The sequence below is a fragment of the Vipera ursinii genome (assembly GCF_947247035.1).
Source record: "Vipera ursinii genome assembly, chromosome: 1".
NCBI classification, from domain to species: Eukaryota; Metazoa; Chordata; class Lepidosauria; order Squamata; family Viperidae; genus Vipera; species Vipera ursinii.
In genome coordinates this window covers 177,700,350-177,728,116 of record NC_139512.1, presented here as the reverse complement: position 1 = coordinate 177,728,116, position 27,767 = coordinate 177,700,350, and the positions used below count along the sequence as shown (strand labels likewise).

The window sequence follows — 27,767 nt, the reverse complement described above, 5'->3', positions numbered from 1 at the left end:
ATTCCCAATCTCCAGAAGATGGTAGAGGACAGGAAGGCCTGGAGGAACATTGTCCATAGGGTCACGATGGGTCGGACACAACTTCGCAACTAACAACAACAATGTTTTAATATAAATGAATTCAACACTCCATTATTTGTACATTTGCACAATGCATTTGATTTATTTCAGGATGATCTGACTATTACCTAAACCCTCCCACCTCCTAGCACTCCAGGCGACATTGGCAACTTTTGACAACAAAACGTCCACAAATTGTCATCATGATTTTAGTTTAATTTGGGGATGGTTGAATACTGGCTTCTAAATCTATTTCCTGCCAGCCCTTAGTAAACCAAAAAATATGATTGTTCTCATAATGCCTCCATGCAGCTTTCTGCAGCCCTTCAAAAAATGGGAGGGTGAGTTGTGATCGTTAATCTTCCACAAGTTGCCCCTCACTATATGAAGTGAAGAACATATATAGAGCAATTCAGAAGAAGAGAGGGTTTATTCCCAGATAAATCAAAATAGCATCTTAATGATTAATATGATAGAATTAAGAGTACTTCTATGAAACTGGGTAAACAGAGTTCTGAACTCATTTTTAATTATTCACTTAACTTTCAGATACTTCTGTACTGTGTATTTGATGTTGATTACACTCAAGTTACCGTGACCAAATTAAGTGTAATATATAGCTGCTTCAATGTGCAAACTATTTCAGTGTAGTCAAATCAAATCAACCTTTATTGTCAAACTACAACATGTGTACAATGAGATTGGCTGGGCCAATCAGTATATGTTATAAGTATATTGTTCTGTACTTAATATACTTATAATGATCTATACTCCAGATCTCTAATGCAAGTGAGAAATGCCTCTGCGCAAACATTTCCTTAAACCAACGTCTCTCACAATTTATAGAATACCGTTAATTTTTATTTATTTAATTTATATACAGTAGCTGGCCTTTTCATAAACAAGAGATTCTGGGTGAAATACAATAAAACTAAAACAATAAATATCCAAAATCATTATCATTAATGTTTATTAATACATTAAAAAAACTATAAAATAGCTAAAACAAAATTAATAGGAAAAGCGGTGTTAATAATAATAGAATCATTCATCATCTGGGTCCTCAGGCCTGCTGGCATAACCAGATCTTAAGGGATCTTTGGAAGCCTAGAAGCAATGAAGCCATCCTTACCTAGAAAAGAGGTAAGTTTCCACAGTGTGGGGGCCACTACCTAAGGCTCAGCAAATGTAGCTCCCTAGACAACGAGATCCATAACATACCTGTCTATTAAATCTGGGGGATGAAATTTAGAAGATCTATTAGTTTGGGAAGTACAACAGGAGCAGGAACAGGACATTGAAAAGCTATCTTGGCCCACGTAAAGTTTCGCCCATGATGGCAGGTATTTACCCCTCCCTCAATATGGATCCTGATGCTTGCCTAAAGCAAACAGAATGGCCAATCATAGCACAAGTAATCAACAGAGTGTAAAACAGCATACACAAAATACATCTTTTAAAAAATCACAAATGGGGAAAATTGGAGTGTGTTGCCTTTAGAAACATGTTTAAAAATCTTCAGATGATAATATGAACTTATTTTTGTTCTTGCCAAGAAACTATTAGTCTAGGCCAGGGGTAGGCAACCATGGCTCTTTTATGACTCGTGGACTTCAACTCCCAGAATTCCTGAGCCAGCCATGCTCAGGGCTGGCTCAGGAGTTGAAGTCCACGAGTCATAAAAGAGCCAAGGTTGCCTACCCCTGGTCTAGGCTCCAGTCTCTGAGGGAGGCAAACTGATGTTTCCCTCCCTTCTGTAAGGTAGCCACATAAAGTAAAAGAAAAGAAATATATTAATTAAAAGAAAATCAACACATTAGCCATCCCAAAATAATTGTTGCTGTTACTAAAATTTTATTATAGATAGTATGCTACCTATTTATTTTACAAAGTGTAGATCAACAAAACATGAATTCTGATGAAAACTAGAAACAAATCCATTTTTTCCTTGTTTTTGAACACAGCCAAACAAAAGACACAACCAGACATACAATTTCCATAATTCTCATTTTCCTTTTCAATCAGCAAATATCAATGAACAGTAATATTATATTTTTTCAGTAGGTATTAATTGGAATTAATACTCTAAAATTCTTATGAAGTAGTTTAATGTTGAAGTATATGATTAAGAAAATTGCTTATCTATTAAATATTTTGTATTTTATGTACAAGAGGATGTGATGGTTCAGTGGCTAAAAACGCTGAGCTTGTCAGCTGGAAAGCTGACAGCCCGGGTTTGAGATCCAAATGCTGCACAACCGAGTGAATGCCCAGTTAGCAGTTCTAAAACATGCAAATGTGAGTAGATTAATAGGTACCACTTCAGTGGGAAGATAACAATGTTCCATATGCCTTTGGCATATAGCTATGCTGGTCACATGACCACAGAAAATGTTTTTCGACAACGTTGGCTTCCTTGGCCAAGAAACAAAAGTATTGAGCCTGAGAGACAGATACGACTGAACAGGGAAACCTTTACTTTTTAATTTTATGTACAAAATTCTATGTGTTGATTACAGTTTATCTACCTATCTACCAATCTATCTATGTTCTATAAATTAATTGTAATATTTAACTGAAAGGTAGTTAAAAGATAACTAAAAGAAACGAACAAGCCTAAGCTCTTCTGTGTTTGTCCCAAAATAAAACACTGCCATGGTCCTGTGCTTTTTTATATTTGGAAAATGATTCTAAATTGTGAAATAAAAATATAGTTATATAAATAGAAGGCTTTATAAATGGAGAAGTGAGCTGCAAAATTGATAAGTCAGAATGTAACAAGAGTTAACAGTTCTAAACAATAAGCAAACATCTTCTGAAAAAGTAGCAAGTGTTGCTGCTAGTACTAGACTATTAAAAGGTACCATCTGCTTGTTGACAGAAGATGGATGGTAATGAAACTAAATGGTTGTGCAAAGTGGTCTTTGTGTGATTCAAGCTGATTTTGAACAGGGAAAATCCTCTGTTTTATAAGATGCATAACCTTAGCAGGCTTAAAATAGCTCAATTCACTGTTCTATTTGTCTTTTAGGGGAAAAAGACAATTTTTGCATGTAAAAGATCTCCACAGAATGCTGAAAAAACTCTGGCTTGATATGCTGAGGAATGACCAAACAGTGAGTTAGATAAGCCACTGTTGTGATTTGGTATCCAGAGAACTTCTTAAGTCCCACCCTATCCCTTTTTGATTGCACTGCCGTGAGGCTGCTGTGTCACTTTATGGCTTGTGAGGAGGAGAATGTGAAGCAAACAGCATTCCTTAAGAACCATTTCCTGTTCTGAAGAATATTCCTATTGCCTTTCCTCTGCTTTGATTTGTATTTATTGTCAAGTTGCTATTGATCTGCAAGCTACAACCTCCTATGCTTTATATCTAACAAACACAGTTTTCCTGCTATGGTTAATGGAAAAGTAACCTTGTAAAAAACGAAAGAACAGACAGAAAACAAAGACAGAAAAACAAAACCAACCCTCATAAATTATTGGGCTACAAACAAACAAACATGCAGGTTAGATTCTAAGTGCACAGCCCTATGATGATAATCTAAAATAAGCAGAATTAGGAACTTTCTCCACAGTCCTCTCCCAACAGCCCGGGGGCTTAACAAAGCTGATTCTAGCATTCATAATAAAGGTTTATAGCTTTTACCATCTCCACAAGGTATAAGAAAGCAAACTCAAGACTAGTCTTATCTGCCTGTCTGTTTATCTATCTATAGGACTTATGTGACTGCATATCTCATACAATCATTGTAGGCGACTCACAACAATCCATAAAACATTGTATAAAACATGCATTTCCCCCCCCCCCCCGGATGCCAGACCAAACTTCCTCCCAGATCAAACCCCCATCCTAGCCCAATGCTTGTGGGAAAACCCAGGTGTTCATAGTCCTCCAGACAGCTAAAAAGGTAGGGGTATCTCTGATCTCTGGTGGGAGGCTATTCCAAAAGATTGGGGTAGCCATTGAGAGGGAAACTTTCTATCCATTGGCAACATTTGAGGGGAGGAGACCTGCAGCACACTCACCTTATCTAATCTAGTAGGACAGGCAGATACCCTCAGGGAAAGACGGTCCCACAATGCTCTGGGGCCTGTGTCATGAAGGGCTTTAAACATAATAAACAGCACCTTCAACTGCCCCCAGAAAGCAACCAGAAGACAGTGCAGCTCACATAGCAGTGCTGTTTTTGGGGTGAACTGAACGCTCCATTGCATTCTGAGCCAAAAGTAGCTCACAGACGGCCTGCGCAAATGGAAGTTGCTAAACTATGTTCTACACAAGCTTAGCTCAGAATTGACGGTTCGACAAAATTGTTTCATTGCTTTAATGTTACTTCAATGTCTGACTGCTATGTAGTCGGTGTGGATCAAGTCCACAATTGGCTAATGTCCAATGTTCAGAAACTTGTAAATAAAAGTTAGGAGAATCTTGTTTACGGTATATTAATCTCAAGGCTTGCAAGTACTTGAGCTCATATAAGGCTCTCCCTCCTCCCACAAAATGGCTTTTCTGCTCCAGAGTGTCCTGGGTCATACAAATAAGGCCTCTTCACAACTGCAGGTGGGTTCCCCACTCCCTCAGTTGTTTTTTCCTCTTCCCCCCCCCATGCCCAATACCTCAGCTCTCTGACAGATATCCTTAGCAACTAATGCAGGTCAAGCCCCAATGGGCTATTTCAGAATGCTTAGAGATCACTAGATAAATGTAAGATGATCTTTGGGTTTTTTGTGCTGATTCTGTTTTAATGAGCAATGGGAATAATTAAAAGCTGGTGATTCTATATGACCTATTATTTTCTTACTAGATTTGGGATACTATCACATCAAGTATACAGTGTTTGTTTTTCACGTTTTTTGTCAACTATTTCAATAAAAATAGTTTTTTTTCTACTTGGAAAAGAATACTTTCCCCCCCTTCCCCCCAAATGGAAACTGATAATGTCAAATGCTAACATATAATACCGTTGCTTTGATTCAAGTGAAAAAAAAATAAAAGGATTGCACTGAGTTTCAACTATGAAATCCTACTGAGATTACTTGTGCTGGCTAAAATTTGTTTCTTATCTATAGATTATTTCCCCATGAAATGCTTCCGTTTGATGTCCCATGGACACGCTCCAGATTCCTTGGATGTTCCTTGTACCAGGAGTCACTCTGATTCATATGTACTTGATTTTGACTCCACAGTTGATGTATGCCATCAGTTTCTAGAACACAGCCTAAAAAAAAACCATTGCTGAATATGCAGACCTCATTCTCAGTATGAAATTAACTTTGAAGTGGAACACAACTGGTAGGCAGCTCATTTTCTTTAAGGATAACACCCTTCTTCCTCTCACTTCCGATGGCTGTTATGTCGTGTTGAGAATGTTCTGCTGTTTTTTCAGCTGTTGAAAAGTACCGGATATCAATTACTTGGTGCAGGGAGGATGCCGACCTGAATAACTGCTCTCCATTTAATGTTACTTCTCACTTCCCCGTCAAGGGTTCTGCCATGCAAATGCAGCCCTCCTTCATTCCTCTTGGATCAAGGCTTCATGACTTCCCCTTCCCTTTTATGACATGGTTCATGGGGAAGAGGGGGAAGGGGGGAAATTAACTCTTTAAAAACCCACATTTACTCAAGAATCTCACTGGATTGGGTAGATTTCAATCTTCCAAGGCAAAATCAAAAGGAAAAAAGCTACACTCCCATTCATTTTAAAAGGGCAACGTTAATAGGGAGAAAATGTTAATCATGTGTAACTGGATAAAATGGCTTTTGTAATTTTTCACAGAAAAAAGGAACAGCATAAAATCATATGTTGTACACATTATAGACTTTTAAGCTTTTATTAATTTGTACCAATTATGAGCATTGATACAATGCCATATACAAGTGCTCTTAACATATAACACAACATTGAGATTACAACTTAAACCAGTTGTTTCCCTAAATGTCTGAGAAAAAAACAACCCAGAAGGTCCTGGTAACTTTAAAATCATATAAACATTTAAAATTCAAACAACCAAATTCTGATTTTACTTTTTGTCAACTTTTGTATCAAATCTAGTGGTCAGGATGTTGTCCCATCTGTTCTGATGCTGCTTTTAATCCTCCCCTCCCCTGCACAAAGCCCCTTTTAATATAGATTGTTATTTGGTGGGAGGAGAGGATAAGAACCAGAATAGTGTAATGGTTAAGGCATCAGGCTAGAAACCAGGAGACTGTGGGTTCTAGTCCTCCTTTGGGCACAAAGCCAGCTGGGTGGTCTTGGACTAGTCACTCTCTCTCTCTCTCTCTCAGCCCTTGGAAGCAGGCAAGGAGAAACAACTTCTGAAAAACGTTGCCAAGAAAACTTGGTTCAGGCAGTCTCCAAGACTTGGACATGATTGAACAGAAGAAGAAGATATTTGGGAAAGTTAGTTTATCTCACAACTAAATATTAAGCTTTGAAATGAGAATCAACCAACTGTTAGAAATGTTGCAGAAGGAAAGCAGAATTGGCATAATAAGGTTGTTGATACTCAGGCAAAATGCTAATTGATTTTCCCCTCACTGTCATAATATATATATTAGCTGAATTCATTGTTCTTTGAGGGAGATTTTATTTCAGATCAGTCACTAGGCAAACTTAACCCATACTGCTATAATATCATCCTCCTGTTCCTATAGGAAATGAGCCATCCAAATCTTAAAGAACTGAAAAGTGGGATCAGAGATTAATATTTACTAGGTGGCACAAAATATCCTACGTATTTGTTGCTCCCTCCCTTGCATTTCTTCAAGAGGAGCTGTTCATGTAGAATGAGTTCATCTACAATATAGGATCTTGTCCCTCCCAGCATCTGCCTTTAATTTTGACCAAAGGGAGAGTTGTCTCAGGATAACCCTTATTTGGACTCCTTAAGAGTCAGGACATTCACATGCATATAGTGCCCAGGAGATATTCTAGCTGGAATTACACTAAGGCCATATACCAACATATCCATCTGTTGATAAGATTTGAGATGGTTGATTTTGCTTCAGTATGTTGAGTGAATTTAGCCCCTGTAGTTTGTAAAATGTGATTTATAGCTTAGTACTGGAAAACCCATGTCCTGTTAGGTCATTGTTTCAGAAATATTTCCTTACCTAAGCAGAGAAACAGAATGAGCACAGGTGGGCAAAAAAGTAGTGGGAGTGGAAGTTACTCCTTCCTTCCTTCCTTCCTTCCTTCCTTCCTTCCTTCCTTCCTTCCTTCCTTCCTTCCTCCCTCCCTCTTTCCTGCCACTTGCATTTAGACTGCCTGCTAGCTTTCCGACTGACTAAAAATAATGGCTGCTGCATAGATCAGCGAGGATATGCAGAGGTATGGCATATGTTGGAAATGGGGAGCAGGATGGTGGTAAGGGTTAGGAAGGATAAGCAGGCAAGGTACATAAGAGGTGAGTTATGGATTGGGGAGGGTGCACAGTGTGCGACAAAAGCCAGTAAGAGTATATGGGGATGCAAAGGGGTGCATGACAGGTAGTACACTGATCAAGCATGGGGGTACATCATAGGTCAGGAGGTGTGCTTGGGAATGTGCCAGTGGCCACCATGGCACAAACACAGAAGAACTGTGGAGGTTGCATGGGTGGAGGGAAACTTACCCAAGCAACTTGTGACCTTCCCTGCCAGCTTTCCCATTGCCTTGTGGGATGCTGTCATTGAGCATTGGAAATGACAGTCACAATTTACTTCTCGTATCTGATGTATCATCAGTCTTTCAATATTTCATTTAGTAGCTAAAAATGAAGCCATGTCCTGTAACTAGGGACGGGAGTTAATGAACTAGAATCCAATCAAATATAGTATGAATGGGTCTCCTAAAATGTATTTGTCCTTTTCCATTAGTTGCTTTATTGTACTTCCTAAACATATGCTACTTCTCAATGTGAGAATGCCTTATGTCAAACACATGCAAAATTTCTCACAAGACTTGTCCTTCTATGGTTGTATCAGTTAAAGGGAATATTACTTTTTAAAATTTACTCAGCTATTTAGTTTAGAAAGGAAATCACTGACTTTTAAAGCATCCAATTTATATCAATAAATCTTTCAGGGCAAGAATTAATAACTAAAAACAATAAATAATAATAATTTATTTTGGGTTTCTTTCTAATCTTAATTCACATTTCTGAAGCAGTCAATTTCAATGATTGTTTTTAAGTTTTCTGAGGGGTTATTTGGTTTTAAAGTAAGCTCTCACTGATACAGGAATGGATTTTTCTCTCCTTCCTAAAATTTCTTCTGTTTCTCCCTTGGAGATTGCTGATATAGTTGGACAGCTGCACTCCATGACTTATGCTTTGACCTTGTGACCTTCTTGGCTCTTTTTAAAAAAAGAATCCCTTTCAGAATAAAAGACGACTTTGGCTTTTCAAAAAAAAAATATTGCTAATTTCAGGCTTCTTCATTTTAAAGAAGAATAAATGATTCCTGTTCATTATCATAATTTTGGGGTGTGTGTGTGTCAAGGGTCCATTTCATTCTAATTGGAATTCTAAAACACATATAAAATTGTTCATCTAAGATGTCAATGTTCTACCACTCTATTTTTATTTGACTGATTTGCTTTGATTTAACCTTTCCTAGTCTGGTACCCTCCAAAATGATTAGATTATAACTCCTATGCTGACTAACAAAACCCTTAGAACTATAGTACCATACATCTGTAGGGCACCAAGTTGGAACCAACTTATTTAATTTCAAAAGTATCCAGAAAATCAGATAATAGGAATCAGGATGTTATGTTCAAATGGATAATTATCAGGGCTGAGCGTTAATGGATAAATTATCTCTGAAATTAACAGTAATCACACACACCCAAGCATCACTTTTGTAGTTCCTTTTTTTTTAAAAAAAAAAGTTAATTATGGCTCTTACAACTGATAGAGAGTAAGGGAGAATTACTTATAAAAACAGGAAGACTGAGGACTAAACAAGACAAGAGCTTAAATGCTTTAATAAGACAACACAATGAACTTAACAGGTTTAAATATTGGCATGAACCTTTCACGCCCCTGCCTGAGTTAAAACTGCATTCTTTAACCATAGCCAACTGCTTGCCGAGAAGGAAAGTCTCCATGCGGAGGGGAGGACTTAAAAAAAGAAGAAAAAGAATCTGAGCTGAATGGGAATTGGGACTGGTCACAAGCTCACACTTATTACTACTTTTAAATATAAAACTGAAACTTAATGTTCATTCTTTAAAACTATATGCTTTTAAACAATAATCATCATGCCTAGTTTGTCCTAGAGTAGGGAAAAATACAGAGGACATTGGATGGATCTGATGTTGCAATTGTATTGAGTTTTGGGATTACTACCTGGTTTTTTAATTAAACGAGCAGTGCACTATTTGCTCTTGATGTACATGCACAGCTCATTCCATTCCAAGATACATCTACCTGTACATGGAGCTCTTGCTTTCCAACTTAATTCCAAGGCACGAAAAAACTTTGAGGCAGTCGGGTGTCCTCTGCCTCAGTGCATGAAAAATTCATCACAGGCAAGAGAGGTGCTCTGGCCACATGCAAATTTTGGTTGAGATATAACTACATGTTTGGCTTTTGGAAATGAATTTTTAATCTATGTTGCAAATAAGATTTTAATCATTAGAAGTGATTCATACTTGATTGGTACTTTCCCTCCAGCTTTTCCCATTCTATACAATTTTAACAAAACCTACATGCTGAGCCTGCATCAGGTATTGCTTTAATTCGTTGCCCTAACAGCATTTGCTGCAACCTTATTCTTTCTCCCGCCGGTGGGCCGTTATCTTTTCTATACCTTTCACAATAATGCGAGCTGGCAAAGTTCTATAATTATGATAAGTCACTTATCAAAAGCATTTTTCTGCTTAAATGGCAACTTCTCTTCAACTGGCATGTTACCCTCTCAGTCTAAAGGGTTCTTCATACCTAATCTATCATTGGCTTGACTTGATGAGCTATCAGAAACAGCGGTAACAATCAGAAGTAGATTCATCAAGAATAATTCATATGACAGTGCTTTATTTAATATGAACTATTTGATGTAATTATTTTACAAACTACACATCCTTCAGAGTCAGTAAAATGGATGTGAATTTGGTGAAACAAAAAGCAATTTGTACTAAAGAGATAAAATCAAGACAAAAGCTATTTCCTTTGGATGCTTTTAAAGTAAAGTGAAAGTGATATATTTTTCTTACATACATACACACATACACATACAAACACATGTCAATCAGAATTGGTCATGCTCAGACTGTTGTTTATTTCTTCATTTGAACGGAATTTTCTTGCTACATAATAACATAACATTCCTATAGAGAGGTCATTTGATACCCATACCTTCCAGATTTGGTGACATAAAACTTGAAGATTGTGAGCCAAGATGTCTCTGTTTTTGCCGCTGCCTTCACATCTCCTCTTATATTTCAACAGCCACAAACCCCAGGAATTACAAGTGAATTAAAGGGGAAGAAGTAGGGTCATCTTTAATTTCATATCAACTCCTTTTCTTCCTAAACCAGCAGATAGCCAAATTGCCCAGGTGGCCTAACATAGGGAAGATTGGTCAAGAAATAGTGGAGCTAATGCCAAGAATTCCTGTGATGGAGTCTTTGGGCAAAGAGGTTTCCAAAAGGAAGATGTCCTTTAACATGATTGTAGGACCATTCAGATATTAAGGATATTTAGCACTGAGACAAAAAGTTCAAAGTTCATAGCTTTGAAATATGCCTTGGCAAGAAAGTTGCTCATAGCTTCAAAGCCAGAATCTAAATAGTGGGTGACCCTTGCTAATAATGCACTAGATCATTTTGTGACCCATGAAAATTGCTGCTTTAATCATCTAGATCTAAAACTGGTCTACGTTTTCTACTGGCCTTATGTAATTCATGAAAAAGCCTTAGAAGATTTGGTACAATGGCATCCTGATATTTACCCCACCACTTCAATCGAATTATTCCCTTTCTATCAAAAGTTTTTTAAAAAAAAAAACAGAACAAAACAGCAGATGATGAATTGAACTGGATTATAGCATTTCAAACTGCTGTATGAAGACATTCTTGTATTTCAGCATTATCTTGCAAACAATAGGTGACCAGCAGTTCCAAGCTGACAGGTTAGCAGGCTTCTACAGAAAGATAATTGTTTCTTTCATATCCTATATCAAAATGCAAATGAGATGCTGCAGGAAAAACAATGACCTCCAACTTTCCTAGGTTTGTCCCCAGCAATTCAGTAACACTTTCTGCAAGCTTGTATTATCTAGCTGACTGCTGATCTCAGAAAGAGAAGCAGGTCAGATCTTATTAATACTTGAGCGGGAGATTGCCAGGCAAGAATATATTTTATATATATATCAGTCTCCCTTTAATTCTTTGTTAGCAATCGAAAAAATTTACACAAATATGAGCTGTCACTGTGTGACTACAGCCTGTTGATGGCCTTGGGTTAGGGTGAAACAGGAAATAAGATTTGCCCTGTGTCCACACTATGTAAAAAAGAACAACTGTATGTACCAGTCTATGAAGTCCTCAGGAGTCAAGCGCAACTTGAGAGATTCTTACCTTTACCCTGTATTCTTATTAGCTTATATACACTAACCTGAACTAAATATTCCTTAATATGCTATAGTCATTAGTTGTGATTACTGCAATGCATCATATACTGATTGTCTTTGAAGAATTTAGAAACTTGTTTAGTCCAGTATAGAAACAAAGGACCTAATTGGAGCTGTTTGTTGGGGATACATAATATTCATTTCCTAAGAGCTGCACTCATTTCCAGTTTGCTTCTTGGAAAAGTTTCACATCATGTCAAAAGTATCTTGTAGTCAAATGATTAAAAAAACACACAACTTCTTCCCATTTGAGATTGTCATTTTATGTCTGGAAGGAAGCTTTTCTTCATAACTGGAATATGGGAGAAAAGTCCTTCCTTTTGGCTCCATCCAACCCAGAGACTAACTTCAGTTCCTTCCTACACAGCATTAAAAAACTTAACTATTTACCTACAATTTTCTGTTTGCCTGCTGATTTCTTTTACACTCTTAGTATTTTATTTGCTGCTTTGAATGAGATTATTAAACAGCAAGAGTGATATGCCAAGAATAACTAAATTCTTAAGAAATACATAGGACAAATGGCTTTCCTAGTTTTCACAGACCCATTCAAAAATGCTAGGGATTGAACATGTATGTTTTGCATGTAGATGACCATATTGATTTATAATCCTTCTCCAACAAGTAGGGATGAAAAAAAATGTCTTTTAAATGTTCCTTTCAAAAAGTTAAATTAGTAAAGTCCGATATCAGTGAAAAGAGCCTTTTTTTAAATAGGCATTTAATTTCAGTAAGAGAAAGGAGAAATCCAGACTGGATTACTTTCCATGGAAGGATAATAAATAAAGACTGTATTCCACAGAAAGATAAAGAGTGCAACTCGCAGTGAGCACAGACATTACATTTTCAAAGGACTTACTGACTTCCAGGAGAGAAATGTAAGCAACTGTTTTATAGTTCTATACATTGCTAAGGCACACGTATGGATATTGGACAATGAGAGGAAAGAATGACACAGATACCAGCTGCAGCAATGTGAAGCCTACACCTGCACGTAACCTTGTAAGAGCGAGTAATTGCAAACTCTGCATCTGGTTCTATCTCAAGGGAAATACTGAAAATGGGAAGGTGATTTCAGAAAACAAAAGCCTCCAACTGAGAAGATTAATTTCATACAGTAGCACTGAAGAGATTGATTGGACACTAGGTGTGTATGAGTGTGTTCAAGAGAAAGAACATGACTGCAACAAATCTCAGAGTGGTTATGAACATGAATTAATGAATTATTTCCAGGTTTGGAATAGCGGACAAATTTATGCGAGTCTATCAGTTGGGTTACTCAATTCCCTTTGTTCAAAGATTATTTAATACCCTCTCGGTGCTGTAGTAAATAATATTGTAGGGACCATTTGTTCCCTTATGTCACTCATTTAAATTTTTTTTGTTTAATGGCTGGAGAAAAGCAGAATTCTAGATGGACTTTTAAAATTCCTCTTTAAACTTAAGCAAACTTCTAAAGATCGGGCAGATGTTTTGTATAGGCACCTACAAATGATTTTCTACAATGACAATTCTCTTAGCCTTCTCAGATTTACCTTAGTGTCCTTTAGACTAAAAATTCTGTTCTTGTACAAAAGAAGGACTTAAGGTAAAGGTAAAGGTTTCCCCGCACATGGGTGCTAGTCGTTTCCAACTCTAGGGGCCGGTGCTCATCTCCGTTTCAAAGCCGAAGAGGCAGCGCTTGTCCGAGGACGTCTCCGTGGTCATGTGGCCGGCATGACTAGACGCCAAAGGCGCACGGAACGCTGTTACCTTCCCACCGTAGTGGTCCCTATTTTTCTACTTGCATTTTTACGTGCTTTCGAACTGCTAGGTTCGCAGAAGCTGGGACGAGTAACAGGCGCTCACTCTGCTACGTGGCACTCGGGATTCAACTCACCAAACTGTCAACCTTCGGATCAACAAGCTCAGCGTCCTAACCCACTGAGCCACCACGTCCCTAAGAAGGACTTAGAAGAATAAAAATATTGATTTTTTTTACAATCAGCATTTTTTTTTGCTAGAGTGTTGGCCAGGTTTCCTTGGGAGATATATCATATTAATACTGATCATTAAAAGCCTTGGTGACTGACCTCTGCTTCTAGTGAAGAGTCTATTTTGGGCATGAATACTTTGCTTACCTGAGATGACTCTGACAAAATTATCGTTTGAACTAAAGCAGTTTACAACAAAAGTGAAAATGAAGCGCAAATGAAAGCAACAACTTTTGAGAAAGCAGAACTGTGATTTCATCACATACTGTACTCGGGATAAAAATCCCTTGTCTGAGGTGTCACAGATGAAAGGAGAAAATGGTACTGCATTTCTTAACAGGGAAGTTCTCCAACTATGTCCAGGGGCCAAAGGGACATTGCAGAATTGGCCAGACCTGATGTTATTTTTTTTTCTATGTGAAGAGATTAAATATTGCTTGACAATCTTCTGCAGTGCTTGCCTTGGAGAGCCTCAGGGCAAAGAATCTCTCTCTCCTACAAATCCTTGGCTTTCACATTTCTATTTTCCCTTTCTTCCTGGAAATTAAATAACACAATCCAGTATGAGAATGAGTATCCATCACTCTTGAGCCCTTGGGAAGATCTGACTTAGCAAAAGGTTTCCCACAAAATGTTGCCAAATGATGACTGCAAACTTTGATTAATATAAGGTCACATGATTGGCTTGATTGAATCCTGGTTGTTTCCTTTGCAGCTTTTATATAACAACTGAGAACTCCCAGAGCATTAGCAACCTTGCTCTGTTAACCCTGTTGTGAGTTAGACTACTACAATTTAACAAACCCAATACTCCAAGGAAGCCTCCAATATGAAAGTTGAAATCACATTCACACAGCCTAATTTTTAAAGCGGGAGTACAGAAGTTAGGAACAATTTGCTCTCTCCAGCTACAACTGGTATATTTATTCATTCACCAATTTATTTACCACATTTAAATTCCATTTTTCCAATTAAAAACACATTTAAAAGATAACAAGCTTATTAAAAACAGATTTAAACATACAATCTATACTTAAACATGGAGTTTTTAAAAACCATATAGTGTATAATTTAAAACATCGCTTGTTCAGAAATGTGAGAACTAATAGGAGACCAACTAAATAAAGCCAGCAAAAGCTAGAAGAAAGCCATGTTTTTATCTTATGCCTGGAAACAGAGGTAGTTCAAACCAGACTGACTTCAAGCACCAAGGAAGGAATTTTATGGGAGAAGCCACAAAATGACCTGCTTTTATGTGGATCCTAGGTGAACTTCATAAAAGGAGAGAAGCCTCTTTATCGTTCTACATGCTGCGCAAGTTTAAGAGAAAATTAGGCTCTCTGTTAAGTAGTTTGCTTCCACATTGTTTAGAGTTTAAACATCCTATCCAACATCTTGTATGCTCCTGGAAACAAATAGACCATTATGTTTTGACTTACAATGATGTGAAAACTGAGGTCAGTGAATGTACCGCGGTATGTTTCAGAACAGTAAACACTTTAAAAGTGGTCCAGTAATGGCAGCCCAAGAAGGTATATCCAACCATGAAACTAGGACACTTATCTTGCAAAATCTGAGTGAGCTTCCCCCTCTCTCACTTTATCTTTATCTTCATATGAACTAGGGTGGACATTTACTCAAACTAATTTTTTCATCTGGGTTTAGCCCCTCTTATGTGACCTCAAAAGATAGCAATAATTTACAGGGATCTAATTATTTCAGCCAATGTGCAGGTTCCCTCCAAAGTACTAAAATAATATCATTGTGATGGCATGTGGTTAATACTTTGGGAGATTGGGTGAGAAGATGCTGTCTAGGGAATGGTCAGATGATACCCTGCAACTGGATAGCGAATGGGACAAGAGGTGCAGAAGAGATCCTTCCTGTTTCTTGGGTCATAAAGTAGTTGGTGGGAAACCTATACTTTCAGACTTGAAGATTGTGTTAATGTAACTTTACAATAAAGCAGAATTCGCTCTTCTGGCTGTTTCTCCTGTCTAGTCTTCCTGGTAAGATTGATATTCATCAAACTACTCCATCAGGACTGGATAAGCATAACTAAGCTCTTTGACAAAGACCCATCTTAACTTTGAGACAGGCCACCAAATAATATGTACTCCAACCTATAATGTACTTTTTCCATGTGACACTGTACCGGCCCTTTGAGATAGGCCAGGTCAGAAAAAAAAAATGCCACCAAGGCTACAGCAACTCTGCTTCATTGTTATAGGTTATGATAACAGACTCTTGAAAGCCTGATGGAATTTCCATATTCCCTCTCTTAGAGCAAAGAGAATAAAGGTAAGATTATCTTGGAGGTTTTTTTTTCCTCGTCCCCTCTAATTTCCGAGGGCTAAGTTGATGTTTATTTAAACACTCTTGCATTCCTTCTTCAAGTTTATCTCTGTATTTCTCCATACACTCTGAGGGTCTGGATGGACTGAGTGTGTGAATATAATGACAGCCATATATTCTTGTTGGCTGACTTAAAATACATGTACACATCACAAGAGTTTCTCTTGAACTATGTTGTCCAAACTGGAAAAAAGTAAGATAGTTGAAAAGGCAGCATCCACAAGCCACATATCCCATCAGAAACACCAGATGACTGAGCTTGTACTCCATGGCAGAAAACTATACATCAGCAAAAGTAGGATATATTGTCATGCCGATTCTCTATAGGCACCAAAGTCATACAAGCTGACTGTATAACTGATTTTTCAGAAAAAAAGAATGTAGATACTGTTGCTGATAGAGGCTGGAATTGGAGGAAGTGAGCTTTGCTTTGTCTTAGAAAAATCAGGAAAAGGGCCACTTGATCTTTCTTTCCCAAATTCCTTGGATTATGTCCAGCTCCTGGTGCCTCTAGAAATTTTCCTTCTCCTTCTATTTATTTCTTTACTGTCATATACCATTCCAAAATGTATTTTGACATAAGCTAGTTACCATGTTAGGGCTAAAAAAATAGAACTCTGGTGTTTTATGATAATTGGAATAGTAGTGTTCAGAAATAAAGTGTATTGCTTGAACAAGCTTATGTAAAGTCAAAGCTACCGTCAAAGTGGGACACAAGAGTTGAGATGTTGAAGAACTGAATGGGAAATAACAGTCAAATGGGACATGCACAGCTGGGGAGCATATTCAGTTTTTATGTCCTATAATGGTGCACATATAAAAGAAATGGAAATGATGGAATGGAAAAGTAATGGACATGAAGAAGAGACTGAAAAAAGTGGAGTGGAGAATAGAAAAGTATAAGCATGGGGGTAGCAATAGGATTGAAAGGAAAGAATGGGAACAGGGATGTGATAGGGACTGAGTTTTAGGATTTTGTTTTTCACACAACAGAAGAAACCAGTAAGTTGTTGCAATGAATAATGAACCAGTGGAACATGCCTCTCTAATGGATAGTTGCATTTTAACTGTTACCCATCACCTGAGACAAGGGGGAAAGCTATAGGGATACAAATGACACATGAACAAAGTAAATATAGTTCTCCTGATACTAAATTAGTGAACTGTAGCCAACCTCATCACAGATGTGAATATAAGAAACAGCATGGAATGCCAAATGCTCTTTAAATAAGATAATGCTTTTTAACTACATCAAAGTATATTTAAAGAGCATTAAAGCCTGGGAAACGTTCTCTCTTAGGAGAGATTCCAAAATCCAATTAGATATTCTTAATACCACCTAATATAAATTTAAACCATTAGACAAATTTTGTGGGAAACAGGTGACATCTATCAAAAAAGCATACAGTAATGCAAAATAGTATTTGTGTATGTGTTTCTGTCTCTATATGATATATACAAAACTAAAACCACTTCTGAACCATTTTTAAAAAGTGTACCATATCTGAAAAATGGTGGCCATTATTGCAGAACATAAATCACACAGAATAAATTTCTTTCTCTTTTGCTCTCTTCCCCTTTTTAATACTCTCTTTTCTTTTTCAGACACTACAAGTTGCCAGAGATCACTCCTTCCAGAGATCTATGCTGCTTGTTTAGAGAGAACTTTGTGAAGAACCAGTTTAGTGTAGTGATTAAGGCACCAGGTTAGAAACTGGGAGATCATGAGTTCTAGTCCACCTTAGGCATGCTGGGTAGCCTTGGGCCAATCAGACTCTCTCAGCCAACCTACCTAAACTAACACAATATCATAGAGAAAGAAGAACAAGAGAGCCCAGATAAATCCAGGATAAGGTTGCATAAAGAACTCTGTGACAAACCGAGATTGTGAATTAAAAAAAAGGACACATAACCAAAGCAGAATACTGGCAAATAGCAAGGATGGAGTCAGGAAAGCTAAGGCTCAGAATAAATGAAGACTTGCAACAAATGCCAATAATAATAATAAAAAGTTTCTTTCAATGTGTAAGAAACAAGAACAAACTCAAGGAAATGACTGGTCCACTAGTGGGAGAAGATGGTAAGGAGGACAAACCTTATGGCCTTCTTTGACAAAGTGATTAAATTAGTGGATCAGGGAAATTCTGTGGACATACTTAGACTTAAATAAGGCATTTGACAAAGCAGACCTCAGCCTACTTCTTGGTAAGATAGAACAATCTGGTATAGAGAGCATCACCATCAGATGGATTAGCTGATCAACCGCACTCAGCAAATGATCCTTAATGGGACCATATCTACGTGGAAGGAAATTCAGTGGGGTACCTCAGGGTTCTGCCTTAGGCCCAATACTCTTATCAATAAGCTAAATGAGGGGATAGAAGGGGAACTCATTAAAGCTGTAGATCTGACATGTCAAACTCGTGATGTCACGTGACGTCGTGTAACGTATTGGGACTGTTTTGCCATTGCCGGCAATGGGGTAGGTGCGGCTTCTGTGTGATGCATCCGGCCCATGGGCCGGCAGTTTGACACCACTGCTGTATATGATGCCAAGCTAAGGGAAATAGCTAACACTTTGAAAGATAAACTCAAGATTCAGAAGGACGTTGACAGACCTGAACACAGGGCCCTATCCAGCAAAATGCAATTCAGTGGTGAGAAAAATAAGGTCCTACACTTAGGAAAGAAAAACCAAATGCACAGGTATAGAATAGATAGTACCTGGCTCAACAGTAGTAACTGTGAGAGGGATCTAGGTGGACCACCGCTTAAGTATGAGCCAGCAGTGTGCTGCAGTTGCAAAGAAAGCCAAAGCAGTTCTAGGCTACATCAACACTGGGATATAATATCAAGATCAGGTGAAGTGATAATGTCTCTTGGGGTAACATCATCGTAGCATATTTTTCCAGTACTTTAGACGCTTTCACAGAAAAGAGGGGATTGACCTATTCTCAAAAGCACCTGAGGGTAGGACGTTAAGTAATGGGTGAAATATCATTAAAGAGAGACCCAACCTAGAACTAAGGAGAAATTTCCCAACGGCGAGAACAGCTTGCCTCCAGAAATTGTGAGTGCTCCATCACTGGGGTTTTCAAGAAGGGATTGGACAACCATATGTCTATAATGGTAAAAGGTCTCCTGCCCAAGCAAGGGGCTGGACTAAAAGACCTCCAAGGTTCCATCCAACCTTGTTATTCTATGTTCTGTGTTCTACCTCACAGGTTGTTACTGTGGGGAATTTAGGAGAAAGGAGTATTATGTTTGCTCACTGTCTTGAGTTATTTACTGAAAAAAAATAAAGGCAGGTAAAAAAAGGTAAGCTTTCAATTAGGTCAAAGGCACATATGACCTTATGACCAGAGGTTGCCCAGCCCTAAATGTGACTGAAACATTCGGGCTTTGAAACTTTCCTTCCTTGGTGGGAATGTAGACTGCAGAACCATGATATTTCAGATGTGTGCTCCAATGAAAGTCTAAAACTGACTTATGGAATCAGTTGCCGGTTGAGCTCCGGACGGCGCCTGACCTTCGCTCCTTTCGACGCAATCTGAAGACCTATTTATTTGAACAAGCCGGCCTGGCCTGATGGGGGATGTGTTGGGGTTTTTATTGCGGTTTTTTATACTATTATTTATTGTTTTAGCTCGGGCTTATATTTAATTCTCTTTTAACTTTTGTACTTGGTATTTAATATGTGCCCTGTTCACCGCCCTGAGTCCTTCGGGAGAAGGGCGGTATACAAATATAATAAACTTAAACTTAAACTTCAAATGTGGTAGATGTTGACATTCATTTAATAAGCACACACCTCACCAAATTAGATACTCCCCCAGTGAATGCTGATAATCATATGTAGATAATTTTCCACATTTTCTTGAATACTATAGACTTCTATTGAAACTTTTGCATGAGAACATTGGCATTCCAATTGTAGTCACTTTGTTATTGTTTACTAAAGTTTGAAAGTGGCAAAGGTTTGTCAACAGAACATACAAAATATGGCAAAAGTAGAAAAGTAGAATTAAAATTGAATTAATAACAAAATTAATTACCATGATTTTTTTTAGTTCTTTTCATCTAAAAGAGAAGGTTTGAGACATGACAGAACCCTTGGGACAGTTGGATTACTCACATCACCAAGAGTGGTATGCCTCTTTTCCATCAAAGTGTTTACTACCGTAATTATAATTCCATAATTAGTACAATTTAACCAAGAAATTAATTTGCCATATAGGTAGAAAACTTCTGTAGTTTTAACAGTAGATAAAATCTGAAAAAATAAATAGCAGGAAAATATGAACAAAGAGGTACCATAAATATGTAAGACAGCTGGACTCTTGGGGGGGGTGCTTTGTTTGAACATAAAATCCCTCAGTATCGCTGAGAATTTTGCATTGACTTAGAAAACTACCTTTTCTTCCTTCTGACCATATATATTCATGGAGCAGTATGTTAGGCAGATATAAACTATCTGTATTTCCATGTTTTTAGTTTCCTTTTTTAACGCTGCTACTTATTGTTCGATTCTACTTTGACTTTCACCAAACTTTGGTCACGTAGAGTCATGGTTCATATTATTTGTAATTTCCAAATAAAATTATTCTGTACTTTAGGATTTGCTAAAAATCTTTCCTGGCACATTTAGTTTGAGAAGCTGGGGACAGCAACAGTAAGTGAGGAGCTAAATTAGAAAAACGTGCTTACACTATGACCATAAGAGCTGAACTAATTAAATAAATGTGCATGTTTGTGTGCATGTATATATGTGCACTATGGCTTTTCATTGGACTTTGCTTATAGTACAACTATTTGTTGTTTGTTTCCAGAATCTTTGTGAAACAAGATTTATAGAGTTTTGGCTCTTCAGAAAAGTTGGAATAGCTTCTTAAAAATGAAAGCAGACATTTGGTTCACATGAGCTGAGGAGAGATGGTGTGATAGCAAAGAAAGCACAATCTTAGTTTGGGAAGGAGAATATAATTGATTCATGAGGACTACTCTATGTAATTATTTGTTATAATTCTACTATTAAATGAATGTTTCAATAAATATTAACAACAAAGTAACATGTATATTAGGCCTGACATTTCTGACCCTACAGAAGTGAGCAACTGCCCCTGGGCCCGTATATTATTGGGATGACAAGTTTCTGAAATAATGTCTTGGATGTGTAATTTAGAAAAAGGTGCAAACTGTACCTTATGAATGCTGAACATTCTCATTTATGCACGTTTGCTCTGAATTTTATGGACTGAGTTTAGAATGATTGAGTGAACAAAGGCTCTCCTTTATGCTTCCTGGAGTGAGTTTCCTTTCCTTGGTGGCTTATTGTTGTTAAGAATATTAGTGTAAAGGGGGAATTAAGAAAAATTATTACTATTGATTCTCAGACACAAATACCAATATCGAAAGTTTGTGTCCCCTCTATGTTTTGTATTATAATTCTCATACTTTCTGAAAACAGTCATTTTCTTTGAAATGCATCAGGATTACCAGAATTCCCAACTAATTTAATGTGGGCATTGTGGTGGCTGGGAATTCTGAAAGCTGTGGTCCCAAAATCCACAGGCATGGATTGCCTTCAACCAGTTTGGATTTTTTTCAGGAGGAGGGTGAGTCCAAGTCAGGTGCCTTGACTAGTCCCTGCAGTTTTCTTGGTAAGACTTAGGAAGTGGTTTGCTCTTGCCTCCTTCCTATAGATGAGAGAGAATGACTGGCCCAAGGTCACCCAGCTGATGTCTTGCCTAAGGCAGGAATAGAACTCATGGTCTTCCCAGATTTTAGCCTGACGACTTAACCTCAAAACTCTCTGTCTTGGAAAATATAGGGTTAGAAAGTTATAGCAATCCACTTCATTAGCGGAGATTTACTCAATTATTTAGCTATGGGGCTACAGTAGGAATGCCTTGGCTGCGAAAAATGAAATTTCCTTCAAAAAACTCTAGAGCAATTGATGTGGGACTGTGATTGCCACTGTTCCCAGCAGCCCCCTCGTCCTCCACAAAGGATGTCTCATTCAGCTCTGCTAAAGTGGCTAAACTCTCATAGAGCAAGCTTCCTCAGCATCACATCCTTCCTTTACAGATCATGATTCTTGCTGACATGTTCAGTGATTGAAACTTCATCTCTCCCCCTCCCCACATTGGCTGTCTAAATTATTAACACAGCTATAAAGATGGCACTAAATCATCAGCAGAAGGGCAGCATAACAAAATTGCAACATAATCTCTCATTTCATTGCCAGATGTCTGTTCAATGCAGATTTTGTTAAACAGTGGAACAGTGGGAGGAGGAAAAGACTCCTTGATTGCCTGTGAAAAAACATTTGTGTGGACACTTGTGTCTGCATTAAAGAGTGACTGTGTATAAATATACAATAAAGCTTACCTGGGTAAGGATGCATACTGTCTTTCTATGCCTTCAAACTGGAGGTGGTGTGGAGTCTCATCTGGACCTTTTCCAGACACCTGTGGAGAGCAGTATAATTAGTGATGAAGATCAATTATTCAACCCTGTTACTGAAAACGTTTCTCAAGAATGATAATCAAAAACAAATGAGGCTCTAGCATGCCAAAATCAACAGAGAAGAAATTCTGAGGCTCAAGAGAAATTCACATTTGATGTTATTACTATTTATAATAATTTTTTAAAGAATCCTTCTTATTATTTCTTTTCCCAAAAAGATGCTGTGAAGTTGTATGGAACATATTTTTGAAAGGAATCAAGAAAAATATTGCATAAAATGAAGCCAGTTATTGATAACCATTCATAATTGGTCATGTTAAGATTTGGACCTAAATTAGCTTTATTGAAACTGTGGGACAGACTATAAAAGGAACACGCAAGTTCATGATTATCTGTTTACTAGGGCATAAAACATGATACTGTCTATATGATTGCAAGAGAACCCTGAACCATTGTCTTCCAAAGTGCTAGAGGAATGTATGATAATTAACAAAAATATGAATCTATTCTTCACTTTGGCAGAAGTGTCATGAAGGAACAAATAAGAAAATAATTATGTTTGTTCACTATTGGGGAAGCTTGTATTATTGTTTTACAACAACCCATCTTCCTGCTCTAAACCATATGTCCTGCAAAATGCAAAGCTGAAGAATGGATAAGACAGTTATATGTGAGGAAGAGTAAGTCGTTCAACAGAAGCACAAATCTCTGGTCATCCTCTCATAGCTACTTAAAGTGATTGCACCATGCAGTCCTATCCTCACAAGGAAAGCCTACCATCAAATTTAGATACACAAAACAAAAAAGGGTTTTCTCAATTTCATTTGTTCAATCAAAATATGTCTGCAAGAATAATTTATACCTCAAGTATATTTTTGTTATCATTTTCTGTTTGTTCCTCCCTCCCTCCTTGAGCACACACATTGAGCCCAGCATACTGGCTGCAGATTTCTGGGAGTTGAAGTCTACACATCTTAAATTTGCCAAGGTTGAGGAATACTAATCTACAGTATGGAAAGCTAATAAAGCATTTATGAGATGTTATATGCTTCTTAGTAGAAATTATGTTTGATTCTTTGGAAGAATGGTTAATCCAGTTAACAGAGGATGCTCTGAGGTCTAAAATAATTTTGCACCTTAAAAGTAAATTTAACAAAGAATTTAAATAGACACAATTTCTGGACTAGAACTTAAGCTTGTAAGCCGCCCTGAGTCTTCGGAGAAGGGCGGGATATAAATGGAATTAAAATAAATAAATAAATAAATAAATAATACCCAGATTTGTACTCCATCCATAATTTTGGTAATTTTATGTATATAGTTCATATTTCAATTTCATGGTATACTTAAAGCACAATAGATTCTGACTCAATGTATTGTAGCTTATAATTTTATGTGGTGATTTATATCATATTGACCACTCTTCTCACTATTTATCCTAGTTTAAACCTTAATGATTGTGGTCGTTTAAAGCTATACATCAGGGGTGTCAAACTGCCGGTTCCTGGGCCAGACGCGTCACCAGGAAACTGCGCCCACCCCATTGCCTGCAATGGGAAAAAAGCTCCAATATGTCACATGATGTCATATGACATCACAAGTTTGACATGTCTGCTATACATGATATTCAGTCATTCATAATTTACTAATGCTATAGTGGAAAACTAATTTTAAATATCTCTTGCCTACCAATTTATGCATCATTTTTATATGTTTTGTCTATATATAAATGAAGCATACTACATGGCATAATTGAAAACTATGGTTTGGTGCATGGACATCCAGTGGGAGAACGGATAAGGCACAAAATATGCACAACATTGCAATGCAAGCTCAGCCTCTTAAGTACTTGCATGCTATGTCAGAATGCAATTACTAAGGAGCACAACTTGTGATATCACAATACATGTTTCATCACTTTGGCACCTTTCAGGTTAGGAATGATCACTTAAGGGTCTGATAACCAGGGCTTATCAGTTTTCTTTGTCTGCCTCAGCTGCAAGAGGAGATGGGAAATTCTGCTTCATTTTTAAACAAATGCAGGTTACACATTTTGTCTCAACTCAAACAAATCACAGCTTTACTTTTTATAGCTTAGGATGACTTAAAAATGCATTTCCAGATGTGGGACTGTATTATTCTTGGTTGCTGATAGGAATTGTAAGCCAACAATATAAGGTTGCAAACTGGCTAAAAATTCTTTTCTGGATCAGAATTAATTTAATTTAATTTTAATTTAATAACATTTATATACCGCCCTTCTCCCTGAGGACTCAGGGCGGTTCACAGGGCAGAATAAAAAAACCAATACAAACATTAAAAACAGATTAAACAATTGCCCTAGTTAAAAACAATATAAATACAACGCTAAAAACCCCCAGAAAAATTAAAAAACAAAAGATAAAACAACCCCAACACTCCCCCTCAGGCTAGGCCGGCTTGTACAAACAAAAATGTCTTGAGATCGCGGCGAAAGGAGCGAAGATCGGGCGCCATCCGGAGCTCAACCGGTAGCTGATTCCACAGCTCCGGAGCGCCCACAGAGAAGGATCTCCCCCTGGGGGCCACCAATCGACATTCTCTGATCGGTGGCACCCTGAGGAGGCCCTCTCTGTGGGAACGCACAGGGCGCAGGGAGCTTGATGCCGGCAGCAGATGTTCCCTGAGGTACTCCGGCCCCATGCCATGGAGTGCTTTGAATACCGTTACCAGTACCTTGAATCTCACCCGGAAGACAACTGGCAACCAATGCAGCTCACGGAGCAGAGGTGTAACGTGGGAGTATCGGGAGACTCCCAACACCACTCTCGCGGCTGCATTCTGTACCAGTTGGAGCTTCCGAGTGGTCCTCAAGGGCAGCCCCATGTAGAGAGCGTTGCAGTAGTCCAGACGAGAGGACACGAGCGCATGAGTGACCGTGCACAGATCATCCCGGTTAAGATTAGTTTTGAGTCTGGACATAAAAAGAAACCATATCTAACTAAAAATGGATTTAGAAGCTGTCAAACTCTTCCTTATGTCAGAGTAGAAGAAAACAAGGAGGAAGGGCATGAGTTTATAGCCTCTACCTAATAGATAAACCATAATTTGGCGTTGTTTAAATCAGACCAATATTTGTGCTGAGATAGCCAAGTAATGAACCTGAAGTGGAAATGGATCTCAGGAGGATCCTTTGCCACAAGAAGTCCCTGGCTCCTGCTTGTAGCAGCATGGAGATTACTCCAGGCCCAGCTGAAGAAAGAGAAAAGAAGGACCTCTTAAATAGCCACACAGTTTTCCCCTACAGATTTAATTTTTAAAAAATTGAATTAAAATGAATTATTTTGTGAAGGCCATGGTGATTTAATGAAGCAGTCCAGTTTTGTTTCCTATTTTATTTAAGTGTGTGTGTGTGTGTGTGTGTGTGTGTGTGAGAGAGAGAGAGAGAGAGAGAGAGAGAGAGAGAGAGAGAGAGAGAGAGAGAGAGAGAGAGAGAGAGAGAGAGAGAGAGAGAGAGAGAGAAAGGTTGGATTGGACAAATACCTGGATAAGAGGTACAAAATCTGACATTTGGCTTTTTTCCAACTTTGTACCTCCTCACAGTTTTGGATTTTTTCACTTATACTTTTAAAATAAGGAGCAAAATACCAGTTTATTGTTGTTTACCAAAGCTAACTTATGTACTTCATATATGTCTTTTTTATTACTGTTGCTGTTATTCCTTGGGTGGAAGGAGAAGGAGAAGAAGGAGAAGGAATCCCCTTGCCAATCCTGTTTGTGTGCTCTAAGATACCGTTGCCATAGAAACTCACGGTGGATACAGTTTGTAAAAACTTGGCTCACTACAGCTGTGAGATTCTGTGCTGGGGGTAAAGTGGCCAGAGACCTCCAAGGGCAGGGAAAAGCTCTCCATCGTTCCTTCGAGAATCCACCAAGCCCTTCTTTCATTCACCATCTGTCTAAGACACAAGTCAAGAAGTGACCTCAGCAAATCAAGGGGAGGGGGAGGGGGGAGCTGACCTAATAAAACAAGAAGGGAAAAATGCATTTATGGAGGGAATGGGAAGCATATGCCTGCCTAGTTCTCATTACAGATACTTGTGCTAATAGATATTTTCATAGGCGTTTTTGAAATCCAAACAGGGTTCTCTCAGAGGTTGAGATCAAGCACACAATAGAAATTAGCATAATGAGATTCTAAACTCATTTTGTTTAGTGATTGCTGCTCTCCTACAGTAGCTCCTTCATGGAATGGATTAGCTTAAGCTTTGGATACGGGCTTTCAATTCACGGGAAGAGGCTGCTTATATGTAAAAATAAACAGAACTCTACAGACTGAATGCTCTACATCCAAACCATGCATAAAAATTAAAAAGTGCAAAGGTACATTATAGTGCAATTTTCGAGACCACATATTTTATATCCTGTTAAGAAATGTTTTCTATCTTGCTTCCTTGCAACCACTATTTCATCTAATTTCATTTACATTATCAAAGGTCCCATTTCAAGTTGTGACAAGGAGAATTTGAATAAGTTGAAACAGCTTATGATTATCAATAAACTTCATGGAGTTTTACTATTTTTACCCTTCCCATCAGTCCATACACATTACAGGACCAGTAACAGTTTTTAAAGTATTCAGGAAAGCGTTTTCCAGAAAACATTTGATTTTTCAGGTTTCTAATCTATTTTAATAAATTATTTATCTAGTTGAATGATTTTATTATTCTGTACCCACCTAAAGGCAACAAAAGTGAACTGAGACATAAATTTGCAAAACAGGCAAGAACAGTGATTACTTTATTCATGATCATATAAAGCAAAAAAAAACATTGTTAAAAATCTTTAATGTAGCATATTTAGATTGGATTCCAAATAAAACCAGTACAATATTTCGAAAAAAAAAGTGAATCCCTGATGGTGCTTGCTCTATTACACTTTTTGCTGTTATTGTTCAGGTAATAAGATGAACGGAATAATTAATAAAATAGTTCTGGTATGAATTTAAACTACATAGAACTTGGTTTAATATTCTGAATTAATTGATTTATAAATCAGACTGAAAAACACCTGCAGGTAGATGAAAATGTAATAAAAAGCAGGAGAAAGTTTCTGCTATAGCAGAATATTATAGCACAGGGGTCTTCAGACTTGGCCCTTTGATGACTTGTGAACTTCAAATCCCAGAATTCCTCAGCCAGGTACACTGGGAGTTGAAGTCCACAAGTCATAAAAGGGCCAAGTTTGAAGACCCCTGTTATAGCAGAACGATTGACATAAATCTAAAGTTTCTAACATCTACAGCAGGGCTT

At 37.8% G+C, this 27,767-nt stretch overlaps 1 protein-coding gene across 4 annotated transcripts in view; it reads right to left on the bottom strand.

The window, feature by feature from the left end:
* The window catches only part of PARD3B (par-3 family cell polarity regulator beta), a 574,309-nt gene that overhangs the window by 22,251 nt on the left and 524,291 nt on the right, over window positions 1-27,767 (bottom strand). For all 4 annotated transcript variants that reach the window (XM_083371323.1, XM_083371326.1, XM_083371324.1 and 1 more), the window contains one exon: window positions 22,399-22,478. In XM_083371323.1, coding sequence (XP_083227449.1) covers window positions 22,399-22,478 — 80 coding nt within the window. The remainder of the gene's footprint in view (window positions 1-22,398; window positions 22,479-27,767) is intronic.